The sequence below is a fragment of the Schistocerca nitens genome, chromosome 2, assembly GCF_023898315.1.
Source record: "Schistocerca nitens isolate TAMUIC-IGC-003100 chromosome 2, iqSchNite1.1, whole genome shotgun sequence".
NCBI lineage: Eukaryota > Metazoa > Arthropoda > Insecta > Orthoptera > Acrididae > Schistocerca > Schistocerca nitens.
The window spans coordinates 759750415-759776838 of NC_064615.1; the positions used below are offsets into that span (position 1 = coordinate 759750415).

General features: G+C 41.5%; 2 protein-coding genes across 4 annotated transcripts in view; one reads left to right on the forward strand and one right to left on the reverse strand.

Annotated features, from left to right (window-relative positions):
• The window catches only part of LOC126236985 (sodium-dependent phosphate transporter 1), a 302978-nt gene extending 281302 nt beyond the window's left edge, over positions 1 to 21676 (reverse strand). For all 3 annotated transcript variants that reach the window (XM_049946708.1, XM_049946709.1, XM_049946706.1), the window contains exon 1: positions 21575 to 21676. The gene's annotated coding sequence lies outside the window, so the exon portion shown is untranslated. The remainder of the gene's footprint in view (positions 1 to 21574) is intronic.
• Positions 21677 to 22054: 378 nt separating this feature from the next.
• On the forward strand, positions 22055 to 23291 carry LOC126234607 (dynactin subunit 3-like). The gene is made up of 2 exons (XM_049943331.1): positions 22055 to 22301; positions 22374 to 23291. The coding sequence occupies exons 1-2, from the start codon at positions 22292 to 22294 to the stop codon at positions 22937 to 22939; spliced, it is 576 nt and encodes a 191-aa protein (XP_049799288.1). The 5' UTR covers positions 22055 to 22291; the 3' UTR covers positions 22940 to 23291.
• Positions 23292 to 26424: the final 3133 nt, after the last annotated feature.

Consider the following 26424-nt stretch of genomic DNA (forward strand, 5'->3'; position numbering starts at 1 on the left):
GCACTTAGCGAGTTCCAACAATCTTTCCACACATTTTCAAACTTTTTACAAACGTTTTCTCGCTAAAAACTCATTTGTAAAATCAGACGTTTGATACTATTTTATACCCTGTAGTTCGATTCTTTAATGAATCTGAGCTGGGGATTTATTGGTAGCTACTAAACAGTATGTACTGATTGAAATAAACTTTATACTGGAAAGCAATGTGCTCACTGATACTCTCAGGCAGTGACGTGGGAAATGAGATTACCAGGCTTAGAATTTTTAGCGTGCACCTTTTTTCTTAGGGTAAATTAAAACTGATCGGAAGGAGATCTAGTGTGAAATTTTATTTATAGTTGCGAAAACAGACATTTTTCACGGATCTTTTTCCCTTTTTCGGGACCTTCATCCCTTTTGTCGCCAAACCAGGCCCATAATCCCCTTTCCCCCTTTTTCTTTTAAGTTTCATTGTTATTTATTCTATAAGATTTCTAAATAATATAAAATATTTAACTTTCAACTAACGCCTTCTCAGTTTGCTGTATGCGTGGGAATAGGAAGCATACCTCTTTCAGCAAATGCCGTACGCGATTTGGAAGCACACGTACAACAACGTAAAGTAATAATGTTCAACAAAAGCTCTTTCTCTCGCTTCACCGCTATGAAGTAGCCCGCAATAATGCAACTGACAATGAGCGATTTATCCCATATGAATCAGTAGCTTGCTGTTCGTGAATGTGAGTTTGTTACTGCGAAAGACGTCATCTGTCCGCGTGGAGGCGGACGTTGGTGACGCCGAGATGACAGTAACCGCACCTGCTACTAGAAATCGCTGAGACTGCAGTTCCACCATGAACGAGAAAATTCTGGTAATTGTAGTGTTATATAAAAGGGAGTGTGGACAGCAAGTGAACGAGTGGGCGAAGAGTGTTGTGCAACAGTCGCATTGAGTTAGCAAGTGAACTTGTGTTAGATCTTCGTTACATTACTAGACGAGTGCACTACTAGATTTTACAATATCAAAGGTGTCCAGCACCCGATTTCTTTTTCTGGCTCAGGGATTCAAACACAATTTCATAGATACTGATGGAAGTGTTATGCGATGTACTATTTGCGATTCAGGAATTTTGTTAGATAAACACCAGCGAAGTCGCATCAAATAACATTTCCAGCTCTAAGCATCAAAGGAATCAGACTCTTCAAGCAAACAAATCTCGGAAACTGCTATTACGAAATGCGTTTCAACACAGTTCTTCAAAAAGCCAAAATTTGAAAGAATTAAACATCGATTTGTGTGCAGCTCTTACACAAGCAGGATTTCCACTCAAAGTGAACCATCCAGCCTTCAAGGGTCTCTTGAAAAATGCACAAAGATGTCGATGCTGGATGAGAGTATTTAAGGAAACAACTACATGGAGCCTGTTTACCAATAAAAATACAAAGAATCAAGGACAAAGTGTGATTGCGAAGTGGGAATCATTGTGGATGAAAAAATAGACGCAATGGAATGATATGTTTTGAACATTTTAGTTTTTCCCTCAGCAGGGCAGAAAGTTAAGCCCATGTTGTTAAAAATCAGTTACGGACTTCCGCCAAAAACTCTGGCCTACTGGTATCGAGTTTGAAAAACTCGCTTCTTGTGGTTACGTTCCAGGGTCCATACAAGTTTTCAGCTGCTTAACAAGTTGAAACCTTCATTTCCTAAGTTGAAGCATGTGACATGCATGGTTCATACTCACAGTGTTTATGCATCCATAAGGAACGAATGCGACATCGCAAATCAGTTTATCTCTGCCCGGAAGACGATTCTACTGAAAGCTCCGAGTCGTGTTGTTGCCTACAGTGAAACCACTGGCCTGCCCTTTCCAAATTTCCCAGTTATTACCCGTTAGGGACAAGGGACTGAGTGTGCTGCTATGTTGTGTGAGAATTTTGACAAAATTAGTGAGTTCGTGCTTTCTTTGGATCCAACCAACGCAGGTGCAATTTCCAAGGCACGGCAACTTCCGTTACCGCAGAAAATACATAATTTGCAGAGAAATATATTGTGTCCTTAGTTACAAGTACTTGACTGCAGCTATTAAACGATTAGAACAAGGTCTGGAAAAGTAAAAAACAATGATATTTTTACTTCCTTAAGGGAGCAGAGAGAAGGCTTTGCCAAAGAAACTTGAGTCTAGTCTTCAGAAGACTCCAGACATTAAGGAATTCGCCAGATCTGTAGAGTTGCCATTCCGAGTGAATACAAGGTTTTCCCCACTGGTTTCTACGGATGTATAAAGAAGCTTTGGCATCTACAATGACATTCTATCTCCGAATAGAAACACACTTAATTTTAAAATGTGCAGATGCTTAATGTCTTGAAGTACAACAATTCATGTCTTTTCCTTCTTTTGACGAGTGATCATTTGTTGTACTTGTTTGTAATTCAGTAAACCGGAATAGAGCAAAGAGAAATCGTTGAATTAGTTGAATAAACCAGCATCTCTTGTCCCTTTTTTTACCTTATTTGAGCATCGTTTCCCTTTTTCATCTGAAATTCGCACCTAAAAATCCTAAGCCTGGTGATTACAATAAGGACCTACTGCCTGCAATGTGATTTACTGGAAGATTAGTTTGTACATACTATTTTGCTGTTTGGCAGGTAATGTTCTGATCCACGCGAACACTTTACGTTCACATTTTTCGTAGTTTTTGACACTGACTGGCGACAATGTGAAAAACTCCGCCACCTCAAGATACAAATACATCACTACTGGTAGCTTTCATGAGCCAAAACCCTCTAGCATTATCAGTTGCATGTAAAAAGCTAAGAACGGCGAAACAGCTCTAAAATTCCTTGAGAAATAGGTTCGGATACACTTGCTACTAGTCAGTATCCATTACATGCATAGGTGAACTCCCTTGCCCTCTCCTGCATTATGGTGAGGGATTTTCATTCTATATAGAGTTTTCACACATAGCTAGCAATGATTATTAGGGTCTCAAGGAAACTGCGCAGATTGAACACAGCTTAAGCCGGCGGGAAATACTGTGAATTTTCTTATTATATATACAGCTGGGATGTTTTTTTACGACTGCGTTCTGTTGTCAAGATGGATGCGAAAGTTTGCAGAACCGTGTTAGAATAGTGTGCTCCGTTTCTTCTGTCGCTTCCTCACACAGCCTGTAAGCGCTTGGCGCGCAGGTGCCTTCATCAATTGCCGGAACACGGTGAACAAGGCAGTGGTGTACGTGGTCGTCATCCATTCCGGAACTCCCATAAGCACAACCTCTCCCTCTGCCGCACAACCGATCACAACAGTTGTTTACCGTCTTCCGTGAAAATACATTCAGTTTTACATACCAGAGTTACTATAGCGCTGTCTGGAGAACATGGCCATGGTATAATTTACGTGTGTACATTTATATTTAATCCTGATAACTAAATGTATCGGTAAAACAAATCCGTTTTCTGTCGCAGAAGACAGGAAAATGAAAATTTAAGTCCGAAATTACGTCCTCTCCAGGGATTGTGTCACTCAAACTCTATGGGGTGCAACACAACACCAAAAATAGTCAGAGCTATGAATCCTGCACAACAATGCGACAAACTGAACAGACAAAGACTGCGTTGGTTCAGTCCTAGACTGCTGAAACTCCCTTCTACCGGGCAATCTGAGGGTGGTTTCGGAGATTTCCCGCATTCATCCAGTCGAATGCTGGTACTGGGATACCCTTTTTCTAACCTGACCAAAAAATTGTTTTGTACTGTAGTTATGCCAGCCATCATTCAAAATTGAAAATGAAATAAACCCATTAATTGAGACCAGATGTGATGTATCGTAGGCAAACTGTCATCGAAGTTCAAAAAGTGTTTTCTTAAAGTTCGTTTCCTGTTTCTCCAACTCGTGGAACATTAAAGTGACATTTTTGTTCGTTATTTTTGTTGATATCCAACAAATTTTCGTTTTGAATTTTGATATATCAGATTTTTAATTTCAGTGTCAGCCTAACATCACTGGAATATAATAATTTGTGAATTTTCTACCTACATTTCACAACGCATTGGTTACTATGCATGTAATCATATGATAATTTCAGATTGTTGAATCTTAAAAGTTGTACGGGCTAATTATTAAACGTTTGAGACAGTTTTGTAGACTTTCTGCTAAAATCAGTTCTCGGGCCACGAAACGTTTTGAAACTCAGCGAATCAGAATGGGAATTTTATAATTTTACTCCCTCGTGAATAAATATATGAGTTAGATTTGCGAAGATCAATGTTTTTGCTAGGGCGGGTGAGGGAGCAAAGGGAGGCGGAGGATATGTCAGCTACCTTGTCTTCCTCCTCCCTCCGCGCTGGGTACGCCGCCTTATCAGACCAGGACTGTGGAAGCAATCAAGAGACGCATCGACTATACAAGGAAGTGTAATAGGACTGGTATTACTATGATATGCAAAGTATGTCTCTGAAGCACAGCGAACCTTATCATAAAGCAAAGAAAATAAAGATGCATTATCATCCGACTTTAATTGGTGACTGACGTTTAAGTCAGAAATAGCGAGTAGTAGTGTCTTGCAGGTACGCCGTCAGTCCTCCGTGGCATACGAAATCGCTTTAAAGTCCAACTCTTACGAAGATCATGTAAAAGACCTGGAATTCGCGTGTGGTATAGTTCTATATAGTGTCTCTACGCATGTAAACTTTTTTTTTTCTTTCAGTTAGCACCTTTTTTTTTTTTTTTTTTTTTTTTTTTGAAATTTTCGTGATCGGAAAAAGTTTCTTATTTAAGAACTGACGGACACAATGCTTTGCACAGCGGATGTGGCAAAATAGTGGGTGCCTTCCATTGGGTGTGTGGTTGGCGGGAGAATATCAGCCCGTTCGTTATCGGATGCCAACCACGTTGAATCGGACAACAGCTTCACTCGTCTTCAAATAATCTGCACTGGCCTCACCATTGTTAAGTCTTCTGGAAACTGACACTGAAGATCTAAGCACTGACGTCAGATACCTTCGAATGCTGTCTAAGAGTGTTACCGACAATTGCGTACAACGGTGGTTAGCAACATTACTCCATATCGAATCAGGTGCATCTAGCCTCATTCTGTGTTATGTCGATATGCACAAATAAACTGTCGCAGGGGTCCATAAATTTTAACAGTTTCAGTCGCGTTGCCTTCCGCTCTTCAGTTAGTTCGGGAACAGGTCTTCCGCCTGCTCAAGTCTTTGTAAATACCGTAACAACTTTAACCACATCGTTACTAATCGCTAGTTCCTCCTGTATCAGTATCAGACATATGTGGCCGGTTTTGTGCCAGCTTCTGTCGTATTTATAGTCTTCAATGTCGGCGGTGGACTCCAACCATGAAGCACCTATATAATATGTACTCCATGAATCTCCCAGTATGTTGGACTTACGGACTATAGTACTCAAACCCTCGTCTTTTGTTGGTTGTGCTCTTGCCAAACGAAGTATCCAGGTTCCCTTATCGCCCCGAAAGGGTTTGTACCACTTTTAAATATTTTTGCTGCTCGTGGCTTCTCTTCTATACACTCATATACACACCGCAAGCACTCCGTCGCCCTTCCCTCAATTTGCAACAAGACGTGATGTTTATGCGTTGCTGCTCTTCGCCAGATACTTTAAAACTCGCTTAGTCCAGCTCACCGCAGCACACAAATCCACCCCACTGTAGTCGACGCTCCGTCGCGCTTGTCGATATTTCACTAAGTTGTACGCAAGGATATGTGTACATTTTTTCCAATTTGCATAATGGTTAATTCATTGAACTCCTTAGGTACACACAATTTATGTATACATGTTTAGCATGCACAAGGTATTATTATTATTATTATTTATTATTAATAATAATATTTTTATTTCGTGTGGCTCAATGGCCTGGAGCAAGTCTTTCGATTGGACGCGTCTTCGGCGACTTGCGTGTCCCTAATTACACAACTGGAGAACGATAACAGAGTTTAACATGAAGTCCGTCCCGTGTGTCGTTGCTGGTGAATCTCCACATCACCAAAAGGTGAAAGTTAGGTTACAAGACATACTGAAAAAGTTAAGTATCCGATACCGCAATCTTTCGATTTCCATAGACGTGCTTACCTGCTAGGCCAGGCCACCAGATCCGACACGCACAAGGTAAGAAGAATATATTCGTTCAAATGTCAATGGCTAGGCTTTCGGTGACACTGTGGGTGACACTACAAATCCAGAAGTTTGGAGTTCGATCCTACTTGGGTTCTAGGATTTTTCTCTGACACTTGCTGCTTCTTCCGCCTTGACAATAATTGTCAATGTGATCAGTGCCGAATTGCCGTGGTTCCTAGTCCACGCTAAACTTTAAAAAAGTGAAATAAAATTCCGTGTCCTAACCCTAGACTGGCCCATCGGGTCAGACGTCCGCCATGTCATCCTCTGCCAAGAGACTCATTGGATGGGGTATCGAGGGGCGTGAGGTCAGCACACTGCTCTCCCGGTCGTCGTCGGAACTGCTACTACTCGGTCGAGTAGCTCCTCACTTGGCCGGCCGAAGTGGCCGTGCGGTTAAAGGCGCTGCAGTCTGGAACCGCAAGACCGCTACGGTCGCAGGTTCGAATCCTGCCTCGGGCATGGATGTTTGTGATGTCCTTAGGTTAGTTAGGTTTAACTAGTTCTAAGTTCTAGGGGACTAATGACCTCAGCAGTTGAGTCCCATAGTGCTCAGAGCCATTTGAACCATTTAGCTCCTCACTTGGCCTCATGGCGCTGAGTGGACCGAAGTCCAGCACTCCCGCCAAAGAAAAGTCGCTGGTAGCACCAGGAATCGAACCCTCGTCCATAGCTGCGCTGACCACAACTACAGAGGCGGACTGCGTTAAACTGTAGATCCACCTACAAACGACTAGTGCCTAAGGTTGGACCAAGGCAAAGGCGCCATGCCTAGTGAAGCATTGTGTTGTTCGAAACCAACGTCACGGTTGATGACGTCTTTATTTACCAACTTGGTTTACATATCCTCAGTCCATGTTCTGCAGAATCGATTAAAAAGAAAGCTGCTTTATATGCATAACCTTGTAGAGTGAAATGTAAAGTAGCGCTAATCCAATGGTTGGTTGGAACACAGCATTTCTTTACTAGGCGTTGTGCTACTGCCGATAAGCCCTTGACTTCCTCCAAAATTTGAACGTACACAGCCAATTGTAGGGGGAATGGGATGGAGGGGTGGAGGGGGTGGAGGGAGGAGGAGAACTACACTTCGATGGAAACCTAACCACGGTGCTGCACCTATGCGCTTTTCACCTCAACAGATCGATGCCAAAGGTGACAGAAGCGATAATCGACAGGAAAAAATCCTGACACACATTGGGATTTAACACCAGATCTTGGTAGTCAAAGCCACGCACACTGTATTGCAATACTAATCACAAAAAGCTATCGGCGGTGCTCCGGCAACAAAGGTATTCTGCCGACCGCTTGTTTCCATTCTTCGCAGTAGGGCGTAACTGTAATAGTGCTTATCTAATCTGCGCTTTGTTATATGATGCGGTATTCCTGGAACCTGGCTTCCACGTGCATATAAGACCAGACTGGGAATGGCAGCACGATTTCTCCACTGACGCAACGTTCGCTTTCCTTCCATCTTTCAAAGATTGAAGGGAGACACTGCATCTTCTAAGTTCATTCTCTTCCTTTATGACTTCGTATTCAGCAGTCACGGAGTCACTGATAATATGCGCCACGATTCATCATTCGATAACACGAATTTTCACAGAAATAGACAAAATTGTTTGGCAGAAACATGAGGAACGGGAATTATTTTTGCATAGTAACCAATGCACATTGTTATCTAGTTTTCTACTGCTGGGGGAAGAGGCGAGGCGGAGGTGGGGGACGACGACTAAACGCACAGTATGCACAATACTTGTCCACTATACCAATTTGTACCAACATTCCTCCAGTTGAATATGGCAAATTCTTAGCATGTGACATTGCGAATCAGTGAGTTACTGGCTGTAAATCAAAGGTTTCTTTCGCAAAACCCTTTTGGGTAAATTTAGGTACCCCATCTCCGAAGTATAATGAGAAACAATACTGTTGGCTCCGTGGCGAAGGGACCGCACCAACAGGACAAGAGAAATCGGGGCGCGTACAGAGGCTCACTTCTTCCCTCGTTCCATATGTGTATCTTAACATTGACATTAATTACCTTCTGCCATTCGCTGTACAGTTGCTTTCGTGTTGTATAAATGGATATAGATGGTCGGCGGGTTTGTGAATCTTTTGTCCCGAATAAGACACCTGTAGCTTAAATACTGCGCCACCCCGTCAAACAGAAGTAAAACTTCGTGAAAAGACAGGGAAGAGTCACTGAGAATGTTCGAAGTGACTGAACTGGTGAAGGAATGTTGTGTAGCGAAACCTAATTACTAGCGCTTTTTTGTGCTCACAGTTGGACTTAATTTTCCATCTGAGATTGATCAAAATTGGCTGAAGAAAGCGTTCAGAATTTGGAAGGTGCCGCCGTCCTTCATATTCGGAGAAGTTTCAATTTAACGGATGTCTAGCTCGTGTTCAACATATCGGGAGATACTTATTGAGTGAAAATTTCTGAAAACAATATCTGTCAAATGACTTATCACTAAGCACCACATAAGCTGAATGCCACCTACTGTAATCCACAGACACACACAGCTCGATTTTTCATTTGAAAAAGAGAAAGAAACACCTACGAAGATCTAGATGAGGTAAATGAATAATACAAACAGTGGAAACTGTGCCTCAACCCCAGTGAAACAGATGTTTGCGTATTCCACCTAAGACCAAGTTCGCCTATATAAAACTTGAGGTGTTAACTTCTGTTGAGCAAATTTTAAGTGCAACTGCCAACCTTAACATGCAAGCGTAATACTTGAGCGTTTGACTTTCAGGAAACATCTTTAAAGGACATATTAAAAAAATTAAAACTAGGAACAGCGTTATCAGAACGCCGGCTGAAACAAGATGGACCGCACAAGGAGACACTTTACTTACAGCAGCACAATCGATTGTCTTCTGTTGCCCAATACTGTGCGCCTCTGTGGGTCAGAAGCAGTCATGTCATCAAGACTGATGCCCAGCTTAACAACACCATGAATTGTCACAGACGCGCTAAAATCAACACCAGCTGCCTGGTTTCATGTCTCGTCTAATTTAGCACCACCAGGTCTCAGACTACAACAGGTGGTGGACCGAGAATAGAGTAAGATAGACAATGTGCACCAGCTCCTAGGAACTCTCCAATCAACCAAGTTCCTTCTCGTCTACCACACACCAGAAAGCTCGTGTGGCATCTCAGCAGGCGCCACCAGCGTGTTCTCTGCTAGAGTAAGTCTGGAGATCTAATTTGACTGTTTGGCTGGTGAATCACACTGACCCAATCGTAGCATCTACAAGCACCCAGCCACAAGAAAAATCGCATCAGAACCAGTCATGCACGATGCAAATCATTGTTTTCTAAAGGGGCGATTGCACACAGATCCGAATGGGGCTGTAGTACAGTGGAGCAAACAGTAGATCACATTATTCGTGAATGTGCAACACGAAGACAAACTATAACAAGACTATTGCATAGTTAATCTCATTGCAATAGAGCAATGCAATATCCTCAGTACCAGCCATGCCCCTTTGTTGAACATTTTTAAAATGTACTTATGGAGAGCTGCATCAAACCAGTCTCAGGACTGAAGACAACAACAACAACAACAACAACAACAACAACAACAACATGCACAATACAGCCTGTGGCGAAGTCATAGGCGATTGCAGTAGGCAACCTCTGCGACAACCCTCCCATTCTGGATGGCCTACCAGCAGGTGCAAGAGCAACAGTATAGCCTGCCTGCAGGCGCCTATGACTCTTGCCACGCGTTCTGTCTATAATGGTACATTTTTAAGGTGCTCAACAAAGATGGGCGAGTGGGACTGATGCTGCTGCCAAAGTGGGTGGTCTTAGAAGGACCCTTTGCCATCTGATTCATGCATGTGTCAACGTCGCACACCTTTGACCACGCCACGGGAGAGCGCGAAAAAGAAGGGCTGAAAAAGCTTAAGCACCTGTCGCTGCTTCGGATCGCGTTCAAATTCAGTCGATTGATTTTGAACTGTCCTTAGAGGTAACGTACACCAGAACAAAAATTTCGGTCGGAATGTACTCCAAAGAGTTGTATCCACATTAAATGGGGTTGCCGAGGCTCAGTATCCTTACAGCACTGCTAAATCGCTCGCTGGTGTCAGCAGTGTCAAATACTGTGAAGCATGTTGTCCTTTTGTTCATCAGACTGCGAACTAAATTTTCGGGCGCTAAATTTGTAGGAATCAACACGTCAAGGGAGGGGTGGTTTTATTGACGCCCTTTCTGACACCCCCATAAGACCCTTTCGTGTCGATTCTGAGTGACAATGTGCCTGAAATGTTTTCTTCGGTATCATGAGAAAACCTTGTGATTTTAACGGTGGGCGTCGCGATTCTGACCTCCATAGCAAAGGCGTCAAAAGAAGGGGTGAAGTGCGGGTAAAAGGGGTTCTGACGTTTGACTTGTCCACGGGGTGCTGGGGAGAGTAGTGAAATTTGGTGTCAATGTGACATCATTAACCCGCCATACACTTCACGTGAACTTCTGAGCTCTGCCTTTTCTTTCCGCGCGTGTCGACAAGTTGCTGTCTGAAGCGGCGACGTCGCATGGGGGAGGGGGGGATCCTTTGGAAAGGACGTAGCCGATCTCTTGCTCCATCCATGTTCTATTCGAGATTGCTTTTCCTTCGTCTTACGTAGGCTGTAAGGGTGGTGTGAAATACCTACAGTGCAGTTTGAAGCTGCCGCGATTGCAGCTCAGATGTATGATACTTCCGATGCTCCTTTGAACTCTGCGATTGTGACGCTATGGCAGTGAAGGATATACTTTTACAAATGCTGCTTCCCTGCTTCTGGAGGACTCCCTTTATTCTTTGTTCCAAACTTCTCCGCCTGTTGCCCGAAACCTTCGCAGGAAATCGGTAGTGAGAGATTCCGCAATGACTTCTCCACGACGAATCACTTCTTTAGCCAAAAGATTTTATTTCCTTCAACGTCACAATGCGCGTTTATACAGTAGGGGGCGGGCTTAGTTAAGAACTGTGATATACATATAATGTTAGCTATCGTAAGCAACAGTACGAATGTTTCTTACACTGTACGTGTGCTTTAGGTTGAGGGGGCGTGGAATAGCTTATCTACTGAAATCTGTGTCTCAAGATGGGTTCTTTCACTTGCAGGTAAGTATCGTGTACGGAGTAGCAGTCATCGTCATCAATCTGGCGCTCGTTGCCACGGACACAATTGCATTGCATTATAAAACCAATTTGGACAGCAGTGTCGCCTGCTCGTTATACCACCAGGCCGACGACCAAGCACCTCGCGGAGCATACACATTGCGCCTGTCTTGCGTAAACTAGTCAGTCGCTACTGTTTAACAACTGATCATTCAATAAAATGACAAGAGTGAAGAATATCCACAGGCCGTAACTGAGCCACGGCGTGGTAGATCCACGCTCCAGCCTTCCTCAAATGGTTGTTATTCTTGCAAATTTCAAAATCTTTAACTGGCAAAATAGCCGTATTCACTGGCAGTGATTAGTAATTATTTTCCACAGCATTAGATCAATTAGAGAATGTTTTTAGCACCAATATACGTAATTCGATGTCTGGAAAGACACGTTGTATTGCTTGGATCCAATAAATTTAACGAAATTAAGACGATGCTCCAAAGCACTTCGTTTTTTCCCTAATGTTTAAAACCAGATACGATGTCTGACAAATTTTAGATTTTCATAATGTTTCCGCGGGCTTTTTTGTACATTTTTAATCTCCTTCAGAACACTACAGCTTCCTCTAACTCTGCTAAATAGGTTTCATTTATTTATTTCAAGGAGAAAGTGTATCGCCATCGCCGAACAAAAGGATTCATTCGTCCAACTGCTCCCATTCAGATTTTCTTTATCATTTCAGACAAATGCTTGAATCACTTCTATGCTAGACAAGTACACTACCTTCCTTTCTCCCTGTCAGTGCTGTACTCCTTTCGGAAACTTTTCACGATATCGCCGTTAACACTTAGCATCTGTTTGCTGGAACCCACAGTCCAATATCAGGCGTCCTGAATCTAACGAAACTTAATTCAACACCTTCTGGATTGAGATTTTCACTCTGCAGCGGAGTGTGTGCTGATATGAAACTTCCTGGCAGATTAAAACTGTGTGCCAAAAGCGAGATACGAACTCGGGACTTTTGACTTATGCGGGCGAGTGCTCTATCATCTGAGCTACCGAAGCACGACTCACGTCCCGTCCTCACAGATTCATTTCTGCCAGTACCTCGTCTCCTACCTTCCAAACTTCACCTTCTGGATGTCTGTGAACACTTCATCGTCAAGCTCAGGCTTTGGCTCCTGTCCACGTTCATGCGTCTTTCAAAGATTTATTCTTCTCGTCCGTCGATAGTAATGAAACAAAATTACGTACGGGAATAAGTCTTACGTCTTTCATGACAACTTACCCTTTTTTTTCCTTTGGAAATAATATCACTGACTTTCACTAATTTCTTCTCTGAGAGGGGTGAAAGTTCTGCTGGTGATACAACGGTAACAACACTGAGTACAATACCATCAGATTGCTGAAGGCAAAGCAAAGGACGTAACTGAGAAACTGGAAATTTCATTACTATGTCATCTCTTCAACTGTTACACCATGCGAACTAATGGTAGCTCAGAAATTAGTTACGTAAATTTAAGAATTCCAATGGATAGTGCTACTGTTAGTCGGAATTTAGATTTCTCTTACTTTTCATACCTTGACCCTAGAGTCTAGGGGTTGCACTTACTCCAAAAAGGCATATAACGTTCAGACTAGAAAAGGAATATTACTGTCTAACCCAGATCAATCTTTCCACCCGTAAAATACAAAGATAACTTCTGTTAAGTTACCATTCCAAGCGAGCAGTGTAGAACTGTTTGCCTACAGCTCGACAGATACGCCATGAGTTCTTTCTTTACCGAAATCTTTGTGGAGAATTTTGGCAGGCTCTGTTCCGAGAAGTTTTGTCAATTTGTCAATATACCTGCCTGAGCATTTTGCTCAAAATAGGAGAAAAAATCCAAACGCAACAAACGACTTCAGTGAATGCGTACATGAGATTCGTTTCGCTAAATTTGACGAGGATAGGCAAAGTACAAATGGCAATTTGATGAATCTCTATAGTAATCCAACAAAACTGAAAAACATAAATCTGACAGTTCCAGTGGGTAGTGGATGACGAACTTACGAAAACGTACTGAGCCCAGCTACTGGAAACGCAGCTTATTACATTTTATTCAATTTGATTGCACAATTCATTGAGCGACCTTCAGAAACTACAATTTTATCATTCGAGAGCATTACACCTCTAACAGACTGGTCTCCAGTATGTAAATAAGATTGTAAAATAAGTCTAAAAACTAAACAGGCCATGAAGGCCCAACGTTACCTACTGGCCGCCATGTAATCCTCAGCCCACAGGCGTCACTGGATGCGGATATGGAGGGGCACGTGGTCAGCACACTGCTCTCCCGGCCGTCTGTCAGTTTACGAGACCGGAGCCTCTACTTCTCAATCAAGTAGCTCCTCAGTTTGCCTCGTGAGGGCTAAGTGCACACCGCTTGCCAACAGCGCTCGGCAGGCCGGATGGTCACCCATCCAAGTGATTAACTTCGGTGATCTGACGGGAAACGGTGGTACCATTGCGGCAAGGCCGTTGGCAAATAAGTCTGAAGGTGGATTTTTAAAAACTTCTATGATGTGTGTCTTTTTACGGAGATACAAAACAAATATATGGTTGGTGTTGCTTATTTCAAGTTAAAGTTCGTTGATACTTCATATACAGTAGCTAGATTTGTTATCACATTCGTTAAAGACAAACGATCGTCCTAGTACACACATCAAAAAAGTTCTGCGTCAGATCGGTTCCGAGAGTTCCGGAACCTGTACAGAAAACTGGAATAGAGATCAACGTAAATATCATTTCCGCCCTTTTTATTGCACATAAAAACCACGCATTGAAAGTTGTACCGCCATACAGCGAGAACTTAAGAGGTGATGGTCCAGATTGCTGTACACACCGGTACCTCTAATACCCAGTAGCACGTCCTCTTCCACTGATGTATGCATGTATTCGTCGTGGCATATTATCCACAAGTTCATCAAGGCGCTGTTGGTCCAGATTGTCCCACTCCTCAATGGCGATTCGGCGTAGAACCCTCAGAGTGGTTGGTGGGTCACGTCGTCCATAAATAGCCCTTTCCAATCTATCCCAGCCATGTTCGATAGGGTTCATGCCTGGAGAACATGCTAGCCACTAGTCGAGCGATGTAGTTATCTTGAAGGAAGTCATTCACAAGATGTGCACGATGGGGGGCGAGAATGCCTCGCGAATATGCTGCCGATATGGCTACATTATCGGTCGGAGGATGGCATTCAAGTACCGTACAGCCGTTACGGCGCCTTCCAAGACCACCAGCGGCGTACATCAGCCCCACATAATGCCACTCCAATACAGCAGGGAACCTTCACCTTGCTGCACTCGCTGGACAGTGTCCAAGGCATTCAGCGTGAGTGGGTCGCCTCCAAACACGTCTGCAACGATTGTCTGGTTACAGGCATATGCGACACTCATCGGTGAAGAGAACGTGATGTCAATCCTGAGCGGTCCATTCGGCATATTGTTGGGCCCATCTGTACCGCGCTGCATGGTGTCCTGGTTGCAAAGATTGACCTCGCCATGGACGTCGGGAGTGAAGTCGCGTATCATGCAGCCCATTGCACACAGTTTGAGTCGTAACACGACATCCTGTGGCTGCACGAAAAGCATTATTCAACATGATAGCGTTGCTGTCAGGGTTCCTCCGAGCCATAATCCGAAGGTAGCGGTCATCCACTGCAGTAGTAGCCCTTGGGCGGCCTGAGCGAGGCAAGTCATCGACAGTTTCTGTCCTTCCGTATCTCCTCCATGTTCGAACATAGCTTTGGTTCACTCCGAGACGCCTGGACACTTCCCTTGTTGAGAGCCCTTCCTGGCACAAACTAACAATGCGGATTTGAACGAACAGCGGTATTAACAGTCTAGGCATGGTTGAACAACAGACAACACGAGCCGTGTACCTCCTTCCTGGTGGAATGACTGGAACTGATCGGCTGTCGGACCCCCTCCGTCTAATAGGCACTGCTCATGCATGGTTTCTTTCTTTCTTTCTTTTCTTTTCTTTTTTTTTTTTTACATCTTTGGGCGGATTTAGTGACATCTCTGAGCAGTCAAAGGGACTGTGTCTGTGATACAGTATCCACAATCGACGTCTTTCTTCAGGAGTTCTGGGAACCAGGGTGATGCAAAACTTTTTGCTGTGTGTATTTCGGCAGCAGACAACAGAGAATATGTAATTTGAGTTTATTAACACGATATCCTGGTAAGGTTCAATTTATACCAATAATACAAACAGAAATGCTCCTGACAACGATTTCGAAGTCGTGGCTACAAGACCATGTGCGACAAGACTGCTGTTGAGCTGGATGCGTAACGGGAAGGAAATATGGTGTTTGACTAAACTGAATAAGCTCGGCGTAAGTAAAATATGGGATGATCATACCAGTCACAGTCTAAACTTTAGGCATAACTCATTTTTTAAAATTGAAGTGCAAGGCGAATGTAACATGTAAAAACTGTTTGCCGTACCAAAACTCGAACCCATATACCTGCTGTGTGACAGATTTTAAGCTTTCGAACGGCCCTTGAATCGTGTTCTGGTAGCACACTACTCCTGCTAAAGCAACCTTTTGTATTGGAGTTCTGTATAGTCCAAAACATAGCTGGGCACGAGACAGTTAATCTGTTAATTAATGAAGTTAACTTTTCGAGTAAAGGATTAACTTTTAAGTCGCGTTTTTTTTTAAAAAAATAACGAATCCTTAACGTCCGTTAACATTATTTCAGACCGTTAATCGTCTTTTCGCATTGCAGAAATTGGGAGCGGCGTGTCTCAAGCTAGTGTGGACCAATGCACAGTAAACGCTTTTGTTATGAACACCATTCCTTTACCAGTCATCGAATCGAAGACTAAAAAGCTGATAAAAACTTTGAACACCAGCAAAAGTTTAATTTAGAAGAGAACATTCGGCAGGTGCATCGTTGATGAGCATCTTCCATTAAAGCAACATCATTAAGTAAGCGAATACCTGATCACTGAAATTCAGACTAGCCTACCTACGAGTATTTGATGTTTACGAGTTATTACTTTCAAAAATTTCATTTTGACAACAAAGATAATCTTACCTTTTATTTTTAAGAACAGTAGTGTAGTCTTTCTTGTACAGAGCCTTTACAACCTAATGTACAGACCTACTATCAATTGAAAAGTATAGATATTGAGATTATTACGTGCTCTTGTCTATTAGCAATTACGAGTTAACGATTAACTTCAGCTTCCGATAAATCTACTATCAAGTAACGCTTTAACGTTTAATGAAGTTAACTTTTTGGTTAATGTTGCCCAGCTATGAACCGAAAACAGTTCTCAAACAGCACAGCTTACTGTCTGCAAAACACTGTAACTTTGTAACAAGACATAAAGACAAAGTGCATATACAAAACGCATTCATTCCTCTAGAAGGAATTCCAATATTTGGCTTTAGTTTGTCTCTACGAAAACGCCAAACTTCCGCGAACGAGCCGATGCGTCTCATAATTGTGCTCCAGAAGAGTCTGGTTGTCTGCAGATGACACTTCTGTGCTTGTCAACGGTGGCTATGAGGATAGTTTAATTATTGTACACGATTTGGTAAGATCTGACAGTATCACATCACCTGAGAGAAGCCATTACATAGTACTGTATTCCTTTACGAAAGCAAATTCAAAAACGTCCTTTTAAAGCCCAGGATTAGAACTAATGAACAGCTGCATCATAATGTACATCTACATACATACTCCGCAAGCCACCTGACAGTGTGTGGCGGAGGATACCTTGAGTACCTCTATCGGTTCTCCCTTCTATTCCAGTCTCGTATTGTTCGTGGAAAGGAGGATTGTCGGTATGCTTCTGTGTGGGCTCTAATCTCTCTGATTTTATCCTCATGCTCTCTTCGCGAGATATACGTAGGAGGGAGCAATTACTGCTTGACTCTTCGGTGAAGGTATGTTCTCGAAACTTCAACAAAAGCCCGTACCGAGCTACTGAGCGTCTCTCCTGCAGAGTCTTCCACTGGAGTTTATCTATCATCTCCGTAACGCTTTCGCGATTACTAAATGATCCTGTAACGAAGCGCGCTGCTCTCCGTTGGATCTTCTCTATCTCATCTGTCAACCCTATCTGGTACGGATCCCACACTGCTGAGCAGTATTCAAGCATTGGGCGAACAAGCGTACTGTAACCTACTTCCTTTGTTTTCGGATTGCATTTCCCTAGGATTCTTCCAATGAATCTCAGTCTGGCATCTGCTTTACCAACGATCAACTTTACATGATCATTACATTTTAAATCACTCCTAATGCGTACTCCCAGATAATTTATGGAATTAACTGCTTCCAGTTGCTGATCTGCTATTTTGTAGCTACATGATAAGGGATCTATCTTTCTATGTATTCGCAGCACATTACACTTGTCTAGATTGAGATTCAATTGCCATTCCATGCACCATGCGTCAATTCGCTGCAGATCCTCCTGCATTTCAGTACAATTGTCCATTGTTACAACCTCTCGATATACCACAGCATCATCCGCAAAAAGCCTCAGTGAACTTCCGATGTCATCCACAAGGTCATTTATGTATATAGTGAATAGCAACGGTCCTACGACACTCCCCTGCGGCACACCTGAAATCTCTCTTACTTCGGAAGACTTCTCTCCATTGAGAATGACATGCTGCGTTCTGTTATCTAGGAACTCTTCAATCCAATCACAAAATTGGTCTGATAGTCCATATGCTCTTACTTTGTTCATTAAACGACTGTGGGGAACTGTATCGAACGCCTTGCGGAAGTCAAGAAACACGGTATCTACCTGTGAACCCGTGTCTATGGCCTTCTGAGTCTCGTGGACGAATAGCGCGAGCTGAGTTTCACACGACCGTCTTTCTCGAAACCCATGCTGATTCCTACAGAGTAGATTTCTAGTCTCCAGAAATGTCATTATACTCGAACATAATACGTGTTCCAAAACTCTACAACTGATCGACGTTAGAGATATAGGTCTATAGTTCTGCACATCTGTTCGACGTCCCTTCTTGAAAACGGGGATGACCTGTGCCCTTTTCCAATCCGCTGCAAGAAGGGGAGCAAGTTCCTTCGCGTACTCTGTGTAAAATCGAACTGGTATCCCATCAGGTCCAGCAGCCTTTCCTCTTTTGAGCGATTTTAATTGTTTCTCTATCCCTCTGTCGTCTATTTCGATATCTACCATTTTGTCATCTGTGCGACAATCTAGAGAAGGAAAACATTGCAGTCTTCCTCTGTGAAACAGCTTTGGAAAAAGACATTTAGTATTTCGGCCTTTAGTCTGTCATCCTCTGTTTCAGTACCATTTTGGTCACAGAGTGTCTGGACATTTTGTTTTGATCCACCTACCGCTTTGACATAAGACCAAAATTTCTTAGGATTTTCTGCCAAGTCAGTACATAGACCTTTACTTTCGAATTCATTGAACGCCTCTCGCATAGCCCTCCTCACACTACATTTCGCTTCGCGTAATTTTTGTTTGTCTGCAAGACTTTGGCTATGTTTATGTTTGCTGTGAAGTTCCCTTTGCTTCCGCAGCATTTTTCTAACTCGGTTGTTGTACCACGGTGGCTCTTTTCCATCTCTTACGATCTTGCTTGGCACATATTCATGTAACGCATATTGTAAGATGGTTTTGAACTTGGCCCACTCATCCTCAACACTATCTGTACTCGAGACAAAACTTTTGTGTTGAGCCGTCAGGTACTCTGTAATCTGCTTTTGGCACTTACGCTAAACAGAATATTCTTCCTATCTTTTTTAATATTTCTATTTACGGCTGAAATCATCGATGCAGTAACCGCTTTATGATCGCTGATTCCCTGTTCTGCGTTAATTGCTTCAAATAGTTCGGGTCTGTTTGCCACCAGAAGGCCTAATATGTTATCGCCACGAGTCGGTTCTCTGTTTTAACTGCTCTAGGTAGTTTCCAGATAAAGCACTTAAAAAAAATTTCACTGGGTTCATTGTCCCTACCACCCGTTATGAACGTTTGAGTCTCCCAGTCTATTCCCGGCAAATTAAAATCTCCACCCAGAACTGTAACATGGTGGGGATATCTACTCGAAACGGTTTATATCGCCTTAATCTTCGAATTAAATGGTAGATGACTGCCCTTTATGAGATTACTTGCTCTGGCATACAGTCACATACGTCAGTGTCTACGCAGTAATATTTATTCTTATTGTACTGGAATCAAATTTTAACCAACGGTGGGAAAGAAGTATCCAGAGTTCTAGGCAAGAAAGAGATCAACCATACGCATTGGAAGTCTTACAAAAAGCTGTACTATCTACGTAGCAATACCAGCCAACTGTCGTCTGCTTAGACTTGTCATTCCTCAGAAGTAGTCCCCCCCCCCCCCTCCACACACACCCGCGCGCGTCACCCAGACATACGTATCAATTCAGTGCCAGTATCTTGAACTATCTGTCATGAAATTTGTAACTATTTCGCCATTCACCGCGAAGTTAATATGAGAGCGCCCCACAATTCAAATCCTGAGTTCGCTTCGCTCTTTAAGACATATCGAAAATTTAACTGGTCCATAGCTGATGTAATCTTTTATCCCCTGCCCCTCCTGAAGAAGAGGTTTAAGGATATTGGGAAATACAAATCTGAAGAGCTGAAGTTACGTGCCACAGTGTTCTGCCCGTGTCATCTCCAATGGAATCTGAAAAACTGGCCCACACAAATTTCTGATACTCTTTAAAGTACAGCGTATATACCGTTTGCAGATACAGGCACTTGTTCTACAGTGACGCAACCAGTCCTTCTGCATGGCTGTCAAATATAAACTCAGTGTTCTAACAGGTGCTACACCTAATGTTGACCAGTGAAATATAAGAGAGGGCACCCCGGTGCTCCTGATTATTCTGGCTGAACTACATTGCGCGTTAACTCATAAAAAGCAACGAAGTAAAATGAGGCTACTACGTAAAATCACATCACATTTCTTTTGTTGTCCATTTGCTGTCCACTCATCAGGATATTTCTTGTTATGCAATGACGCCTGAAGGACAATATGACAACAAAGCAAGGCTATGTATCAACAATGGGAGAAAACTCCCCTGAGAAACCTGTGATTTTTTTTTACTCCCAACAATGTGTGTGTGTGTGTGTGTGTGTGTGTGTGTACGGTCGCGCGCTGCAACAAACCAATCGGAACGACCACGTTACAGTACAGGTCATACATATTCTAAACGTGTGCGCAGAATATGCATTGCAGCACTGAAATAACACAGCAGTTTTCGTAATAGAATAATACACTTACCAAATAGATTAAGAAGAATAATTCCCGGCTGTCTAATTATGAATCTGCTTACGTAAAGAGGAAACAAACCTGTAGCTTCTGTCAATGCCAAAAAGTATCACGTGTGAACTGGAATTATTGCTTAGTTTCATTAAAAGAAATACATGGGTGGAATAATTCGTTGTTCTTAGTCGATTGCCTGCAACGCCAATTTCAGCGTTCTAATGAACGTCTCAGTACTTGGCAGAAGTACGCCCATATAGTGACATCCTAATCACGACAAAAAATATCAACATTCCGTTATTCTAATAGTGTGAAGCGCATCCAAAGAATCCGTACACGTTTCCCCGACTTATATTGAGGCCTATCGTCTAGCGCGACTTTAAACATGCTACAGAGCAATGCGCAATATGAAAATATAAAAATTACATTTCTCTAATATATACAATGGCAAATATGACCGCTTCACAGTCAAAATATTTTGACAAATTATACATCCAATTTAACAGCGCTTAACACTGATGGAAAAAAGTGAGGCTTTATGACTCTTTTAAATTCAGCAACGACGGGTGCTGCTTCGTGGATATTCATTTGACTGAATAACTTTTTAATTACACACATGGTGGCATAAACATGATTCCGAAACGCAGATTGCTGCAAGCTAAACGTGACAATCTACCCACTCGCGAGTTCTTATCTCCGTAGTGGTGTTACGGCATTTTGGCGCCAATTATGCGTCTATATCCTGAGATCGCTATAGCGCTGCGGCAAATGACTGGAGTTACGTGCTATCATTACAGAGAAGGAAAAAAAAAGAGATATTACGGTGGTAGCTCGTACATCTACATTCCTACCTCCAAAGCAGACAATTTTCCTTCAGTTTAAAATAAGAACAATATTGATTTACTTAAAATTAAGATGGTAAACACGTGGTATTCGTAAAGCATAAATGGGGCACTAAAGAGAGTCGTATATCACAGAATACAAGGCGACAGAAGGATCGCATGTTGGTACTTCGATATACATTCATTACATAGGCATTATAGCTGTTACAGACCTTTAACGTTCGTCACAGCAAACAACGCCGGGCCTCGCACTGTTATTCTCGCTGTAGCACTGAGAATTCAGATGTAGGAAACCTTGCACGACCTGATATCGATAGTCTACGATATATCGACTCAGTACAACGGTCATCAAAGTCAAGTCCGAAGTATGTAAATATTTTGTCAGTTTTAGGTACAAACTTACGACGGCGCAGCATATTGACATTTGCTGTTGTTGATTTACATATCACAAACAAATATTCAAATACGAATTTGCCTAGCCATTGACTTTTTTTAAATGGCGAGCCACACTTATTTCTAATGTATTCTAGTGTTACGAATCTATCGATGATCTCAAGCAATAAATGTCGAATTTCATTTCCATCACCTCCTGTGTAGGTACCAGTGGCAGGTACTAACAATATCAAACAAAATGGGCTTACAGATTTCTGTAATCAATAGAACTTAGGACTCTATGCTTTCAGAAAAATCTCTGGACACCTGCAAAGACAAGTACAAAAGGAAAGAGGAATGTTTTAGCAGAGAAAAATATTCCAAGCTTATAAACATGGAATGAGATACCCCAATTTCATAATTGCGGCTCGTGCAGTTGGTGGTCGTTCCAGTATCTCTGGATAGGACGGTGTGTTTATGTCTGCCGTAAGGAATGACAGGTGTTGAACATTCGTGTCTTTGAAGATATAGACTGTTGTATCTACATAAAATTAGTCATGGGGACTGGTAAGTATATTTCAGTAAGAATAAAAATTTACTCCGCGAATACCGTGTTTTTAAACCAGCTGTCTTTTTCAGGTGAGATGAGCGAAAGTGAAATGCTGGACGTCGTCGAGGCTCGGATAACACTGTTGGAAAAACAGATTTTGGGAAAGCGAGACGTTCCAGAAAATTACACGCCTGTATCAGAAGCAATTTCACGGACAAGCAGCCACTTGCAGAGTGCTATATCAGGTCGAGAAAAAATTACTGCCGTCATGAAAAGATTATCAGAACTCGAGAAATATCTTAACCCTAGTAATGATATGTTGGGTGCGGCTGACATCGATGCTATGTATCAAACTATACTACTTTCTGAACCACTGTTAAGGAATAATGTTGTACTGTTAAATCAGATAAAGGAACTAGAACCAGTACTAAATAGTGAACATACAAAAAATGTGCCAGCACTGTCTAAGCGACTTGAACAATTAGCTCTTACAAATTTACAACTTAAAGATAAAGCAGACGATTTATGTGGAAACTTTCGTGATTACATACAAGAGTATAATAGCGCTATTACAGAAATATCGCGTGCACTTGTGAAATTTGATGCATGTCTTACTCGGTTGGAGATAGCTCAGCCTAAGGTCATTGATGAATGATGTTACCGAGTTCCGAATGTCTTTTATAGTGTATAATTCCTGTAGTCTAGCTATCAGCACTGGTGTTATAACTGCGAATTGCATCTGTGGACACAGTAGATCAATTTGTGCAGACCATTTAACAACTTTGCAAATCTACTTAAACCAATTATACGTATGTAATTGCAGGAACTTTGTGTTTAGTTCATTAAGCTTGCATTGTCAATCGATTATTTCTGAAAATGAGAATAAAAAGTTAACTTATTTGATGTGCTTCACTCACACTAGGGCCCATTGGTCCCTGAAGCTTGTACTAAGGATTATGCTGTAAACTATGTTTCATTAAAACAAATAAAACTATGTTATGCTGTCATGTTTGCATCACATATTCACGTTCTCAATGAACAATAATGAAATCTATTTTGTGATTATTTCAAAAACCGACAGCAAATTCCATTTCTTCAGTGGAAAAAAAAAAATTGTCATGAAACTTTGTATAGGCCTATTACTTCCGCAGAACACAAAATTTGCATGTGAGCTTTAAATTAAATAACTGCATTTTTACCTGCTGTTGTCTCATGAAGAATAACTGACAGAAGATGATTATTATCTTCTTTCCTTTCTCAGACCTTAGGTCTGGTTAAAAATAGAAAGTGACGCAGACCTTGATCAAGCGTGACTTCCTTTTAACTGAATAGTATATGTTACATTGCATTTAGGAACTTTCGGGTAATTGAACATGTATCAATAATTACAGAGTTCTGGAGTTGTATGTATAAGTTTGGATGTAGCTGTATTGCGTTGATGTACTGGTGGATATTGTGTGGTATGACTCCTGTAGTTGATGGTATAATTGGTATGTCAATTTTATCCTGATGCCACATGTCCTTGACTTCCTCAGCCAGTTGGATGTATTTTTCAATTTTTTCTCCTGTTTTCTTCTGTATATTTGTTGTATTGGGTATGGATATTTCGATTAGTTGTGTTAATTTCTTCTTTTTATTGGTGAGTATGATGTCAGGTTTGTTATGTGGTGTTGTTTTATCTGTTATAATGGTTCTGTTCCAGTATAATTTGTATTCATCATTCTCCAGTACATTTTGTGGTGCATACTTGTATGTGGGAACACGTTGTTTTATTAGTTTATGTTGTATGGCAAGTTGTTGATGTATTATTTTTGTTACATTGTCATGTCTTCTGGTGTATTCTGTATTTGCTAGTATTGTACATCCGCCTGTGATGTGATCTACTGTTTCTATTTGTTGTTTGCAAAGTCTGCATTTATCTGTTGTGGTATTGGGATCTTTAAAAATGTGCTTGCTGTAATATCTGGTGTTTATTGTTTGATCCTGTATTGCAATCATGAATCCTTCCGTCTCACTGTATATATTGCCTTTTCTTAGCCATGTGTTGGATGCGTCTTGATCGATGTGTGGCTGTGTTAGATGATACGGGTGCTTGCCATGTAGTGTTTTATTTTTCCAATTTACTGTCTTCGTATCTGTTGATGTTATGTGATCTAAAGGGTTGTAGAAGTGGTTATGAAATTGCAGTGGTGTAGCTGATGTATTTATATGAGTAATTGCTTTGTGTATTTTGCTAGTTTCTGCTCGTTCTAGAAAGAATTTTCTTAAATTGTCTACCTGTCCATAATGTAGGTTTCTTATGTCAATAAATCCCCTTCTTTCCTTTATGGTTAATGTGAATCTTTCTGTTGCTGAATGTATGGCATGTATTCTATATTTGTGGCATTGTGATCGTGTAAGTTTATTGAGTGCTTCTAGGTCTGTGTTACTCCATTTCACTACTCCAAATGAGTAGGTCAATATTGTTATAGCGTATTTTTAGCCTTTGTCTTGTTTCTTGCTGTCAATTCTGTTTTCAGTATTTTTGTTATTCTTTGTCTATATTTTTCTTTTATTTCTTCTTTAATATTTGTATTATCTATTCCTATTTTTTATCTGTATCCTAGATATTTATAGGCATCTGTCTTTTCCATCGCTTCTATGCAGTCGCTGTGGTTATCCAATATGTAATCTTCTTGTCTAGTGTGTTTTCCCTTGACTATGCTATTTTTCTTACATTTGTCTGTTCCAAAAGCCATATTTACATCATTGCTGAATACTTCTGTTATCTTTAGTAATTGGTTGAGTTGTTGATTTGTTGCTGCCAGTAGTTTTAGGTCATCCATGTATAGCAAATGTGTGATTTTGTGTGGGTATGTTCCAGTAATATTGTATCCATAATTTGTATTATTTAGCATGTTGGATAGTGGGTTCAGAGCAAGGCAGAACCAGAAAGGACTTAATGAGTCTCCTTGGTATATTCCACGCTTAATCTGTATTGGCTGTGATGTGATATTATTTGAATTTGTTTGGATATTAAGTGTGGTTTTCCAAATTTTCATTACTATGTTTAGGAACTGTATCAATTTAGGATCTACTTTGTATATTTCCAATATCTGTAGCAACCATGAGTGGGGTACATTATCAAAAGCTTCTAGGTAATCAATGTATGCGTAGTGTAGCGACCTTTTTTTAGTTTTAGCTTGATATGTTACTTCTGCATCTATTATCAGTTGCTCTTTACATCCTCGTGCTCCTTTGCAGCAGCCTTTTTGTTCTTCATTTATAATTTTGTTCTGTGTTGTATGTGTCGTTAATTTCTGTGTAATGACTGAAGTTAATATTATGGGACGATTTTTTGCTGGGTTTGCTGTGCCTGCTTGATCTTAAGGTTTCAGATAAGTTATTCCATGTGTGAGTGTATCAGGGAATGTGTATGGGTCTGCAATGTAACTGTTAAATAATTTATATTAAAAACAGAGATTTCATGACTTACCAAATGGGAAAGCGCTGGTAGATAGGCACAATAAAAAACACACACACACAAAATTTCGAGCTTTCGCAAACCCCGGTTGCTTCGTCAGGAAAGAGGGAAGGAGAGGGAAAGATGAAAGGATGTGGGTTTTAAGGGAGAGGGTAAGAAGCCATTCCAATCCCGGGAGCGGAAAGACTTACCTTAGGGGGGGAAAAAAGGACAGGTATACACTCGCGCACACACACACACCTATCCATATTTTTCCCATGTGGAATGTTAAATAATTTAGTTGGATGTGAATGTGTTGAGGTGAACTTCTTTAGCCAGAAATTTGCTATTTTATCATTTCCAGGGGCTTTCCAATTGTGAGTAGAATTAATTGCTTGGGTGACTTCATGTTGCAAAATTATTACTTCAGGCATTTGTGGTATCATCTTGTATGTGTCTGTTTCTGCTTGTATCCACCGTGCATGCCTGTTATGTTGTACCGGGTTTGACCATATGTTGCTCCAAAAGTGTTCCATGTCTGTTATGTTTGGTGGATTGTTTATTTTAATGTGTGTGTTATCTATTGTCTGGTAAAATTTCTTTTGGTTTGTGTTGAATGTTTGGTTTTGTTTCCTTCTATTTTCACTTTTTCATATCTTCTAAGTCGTTTGGCCAATGCTTGTAATTTCTGCTTCTTT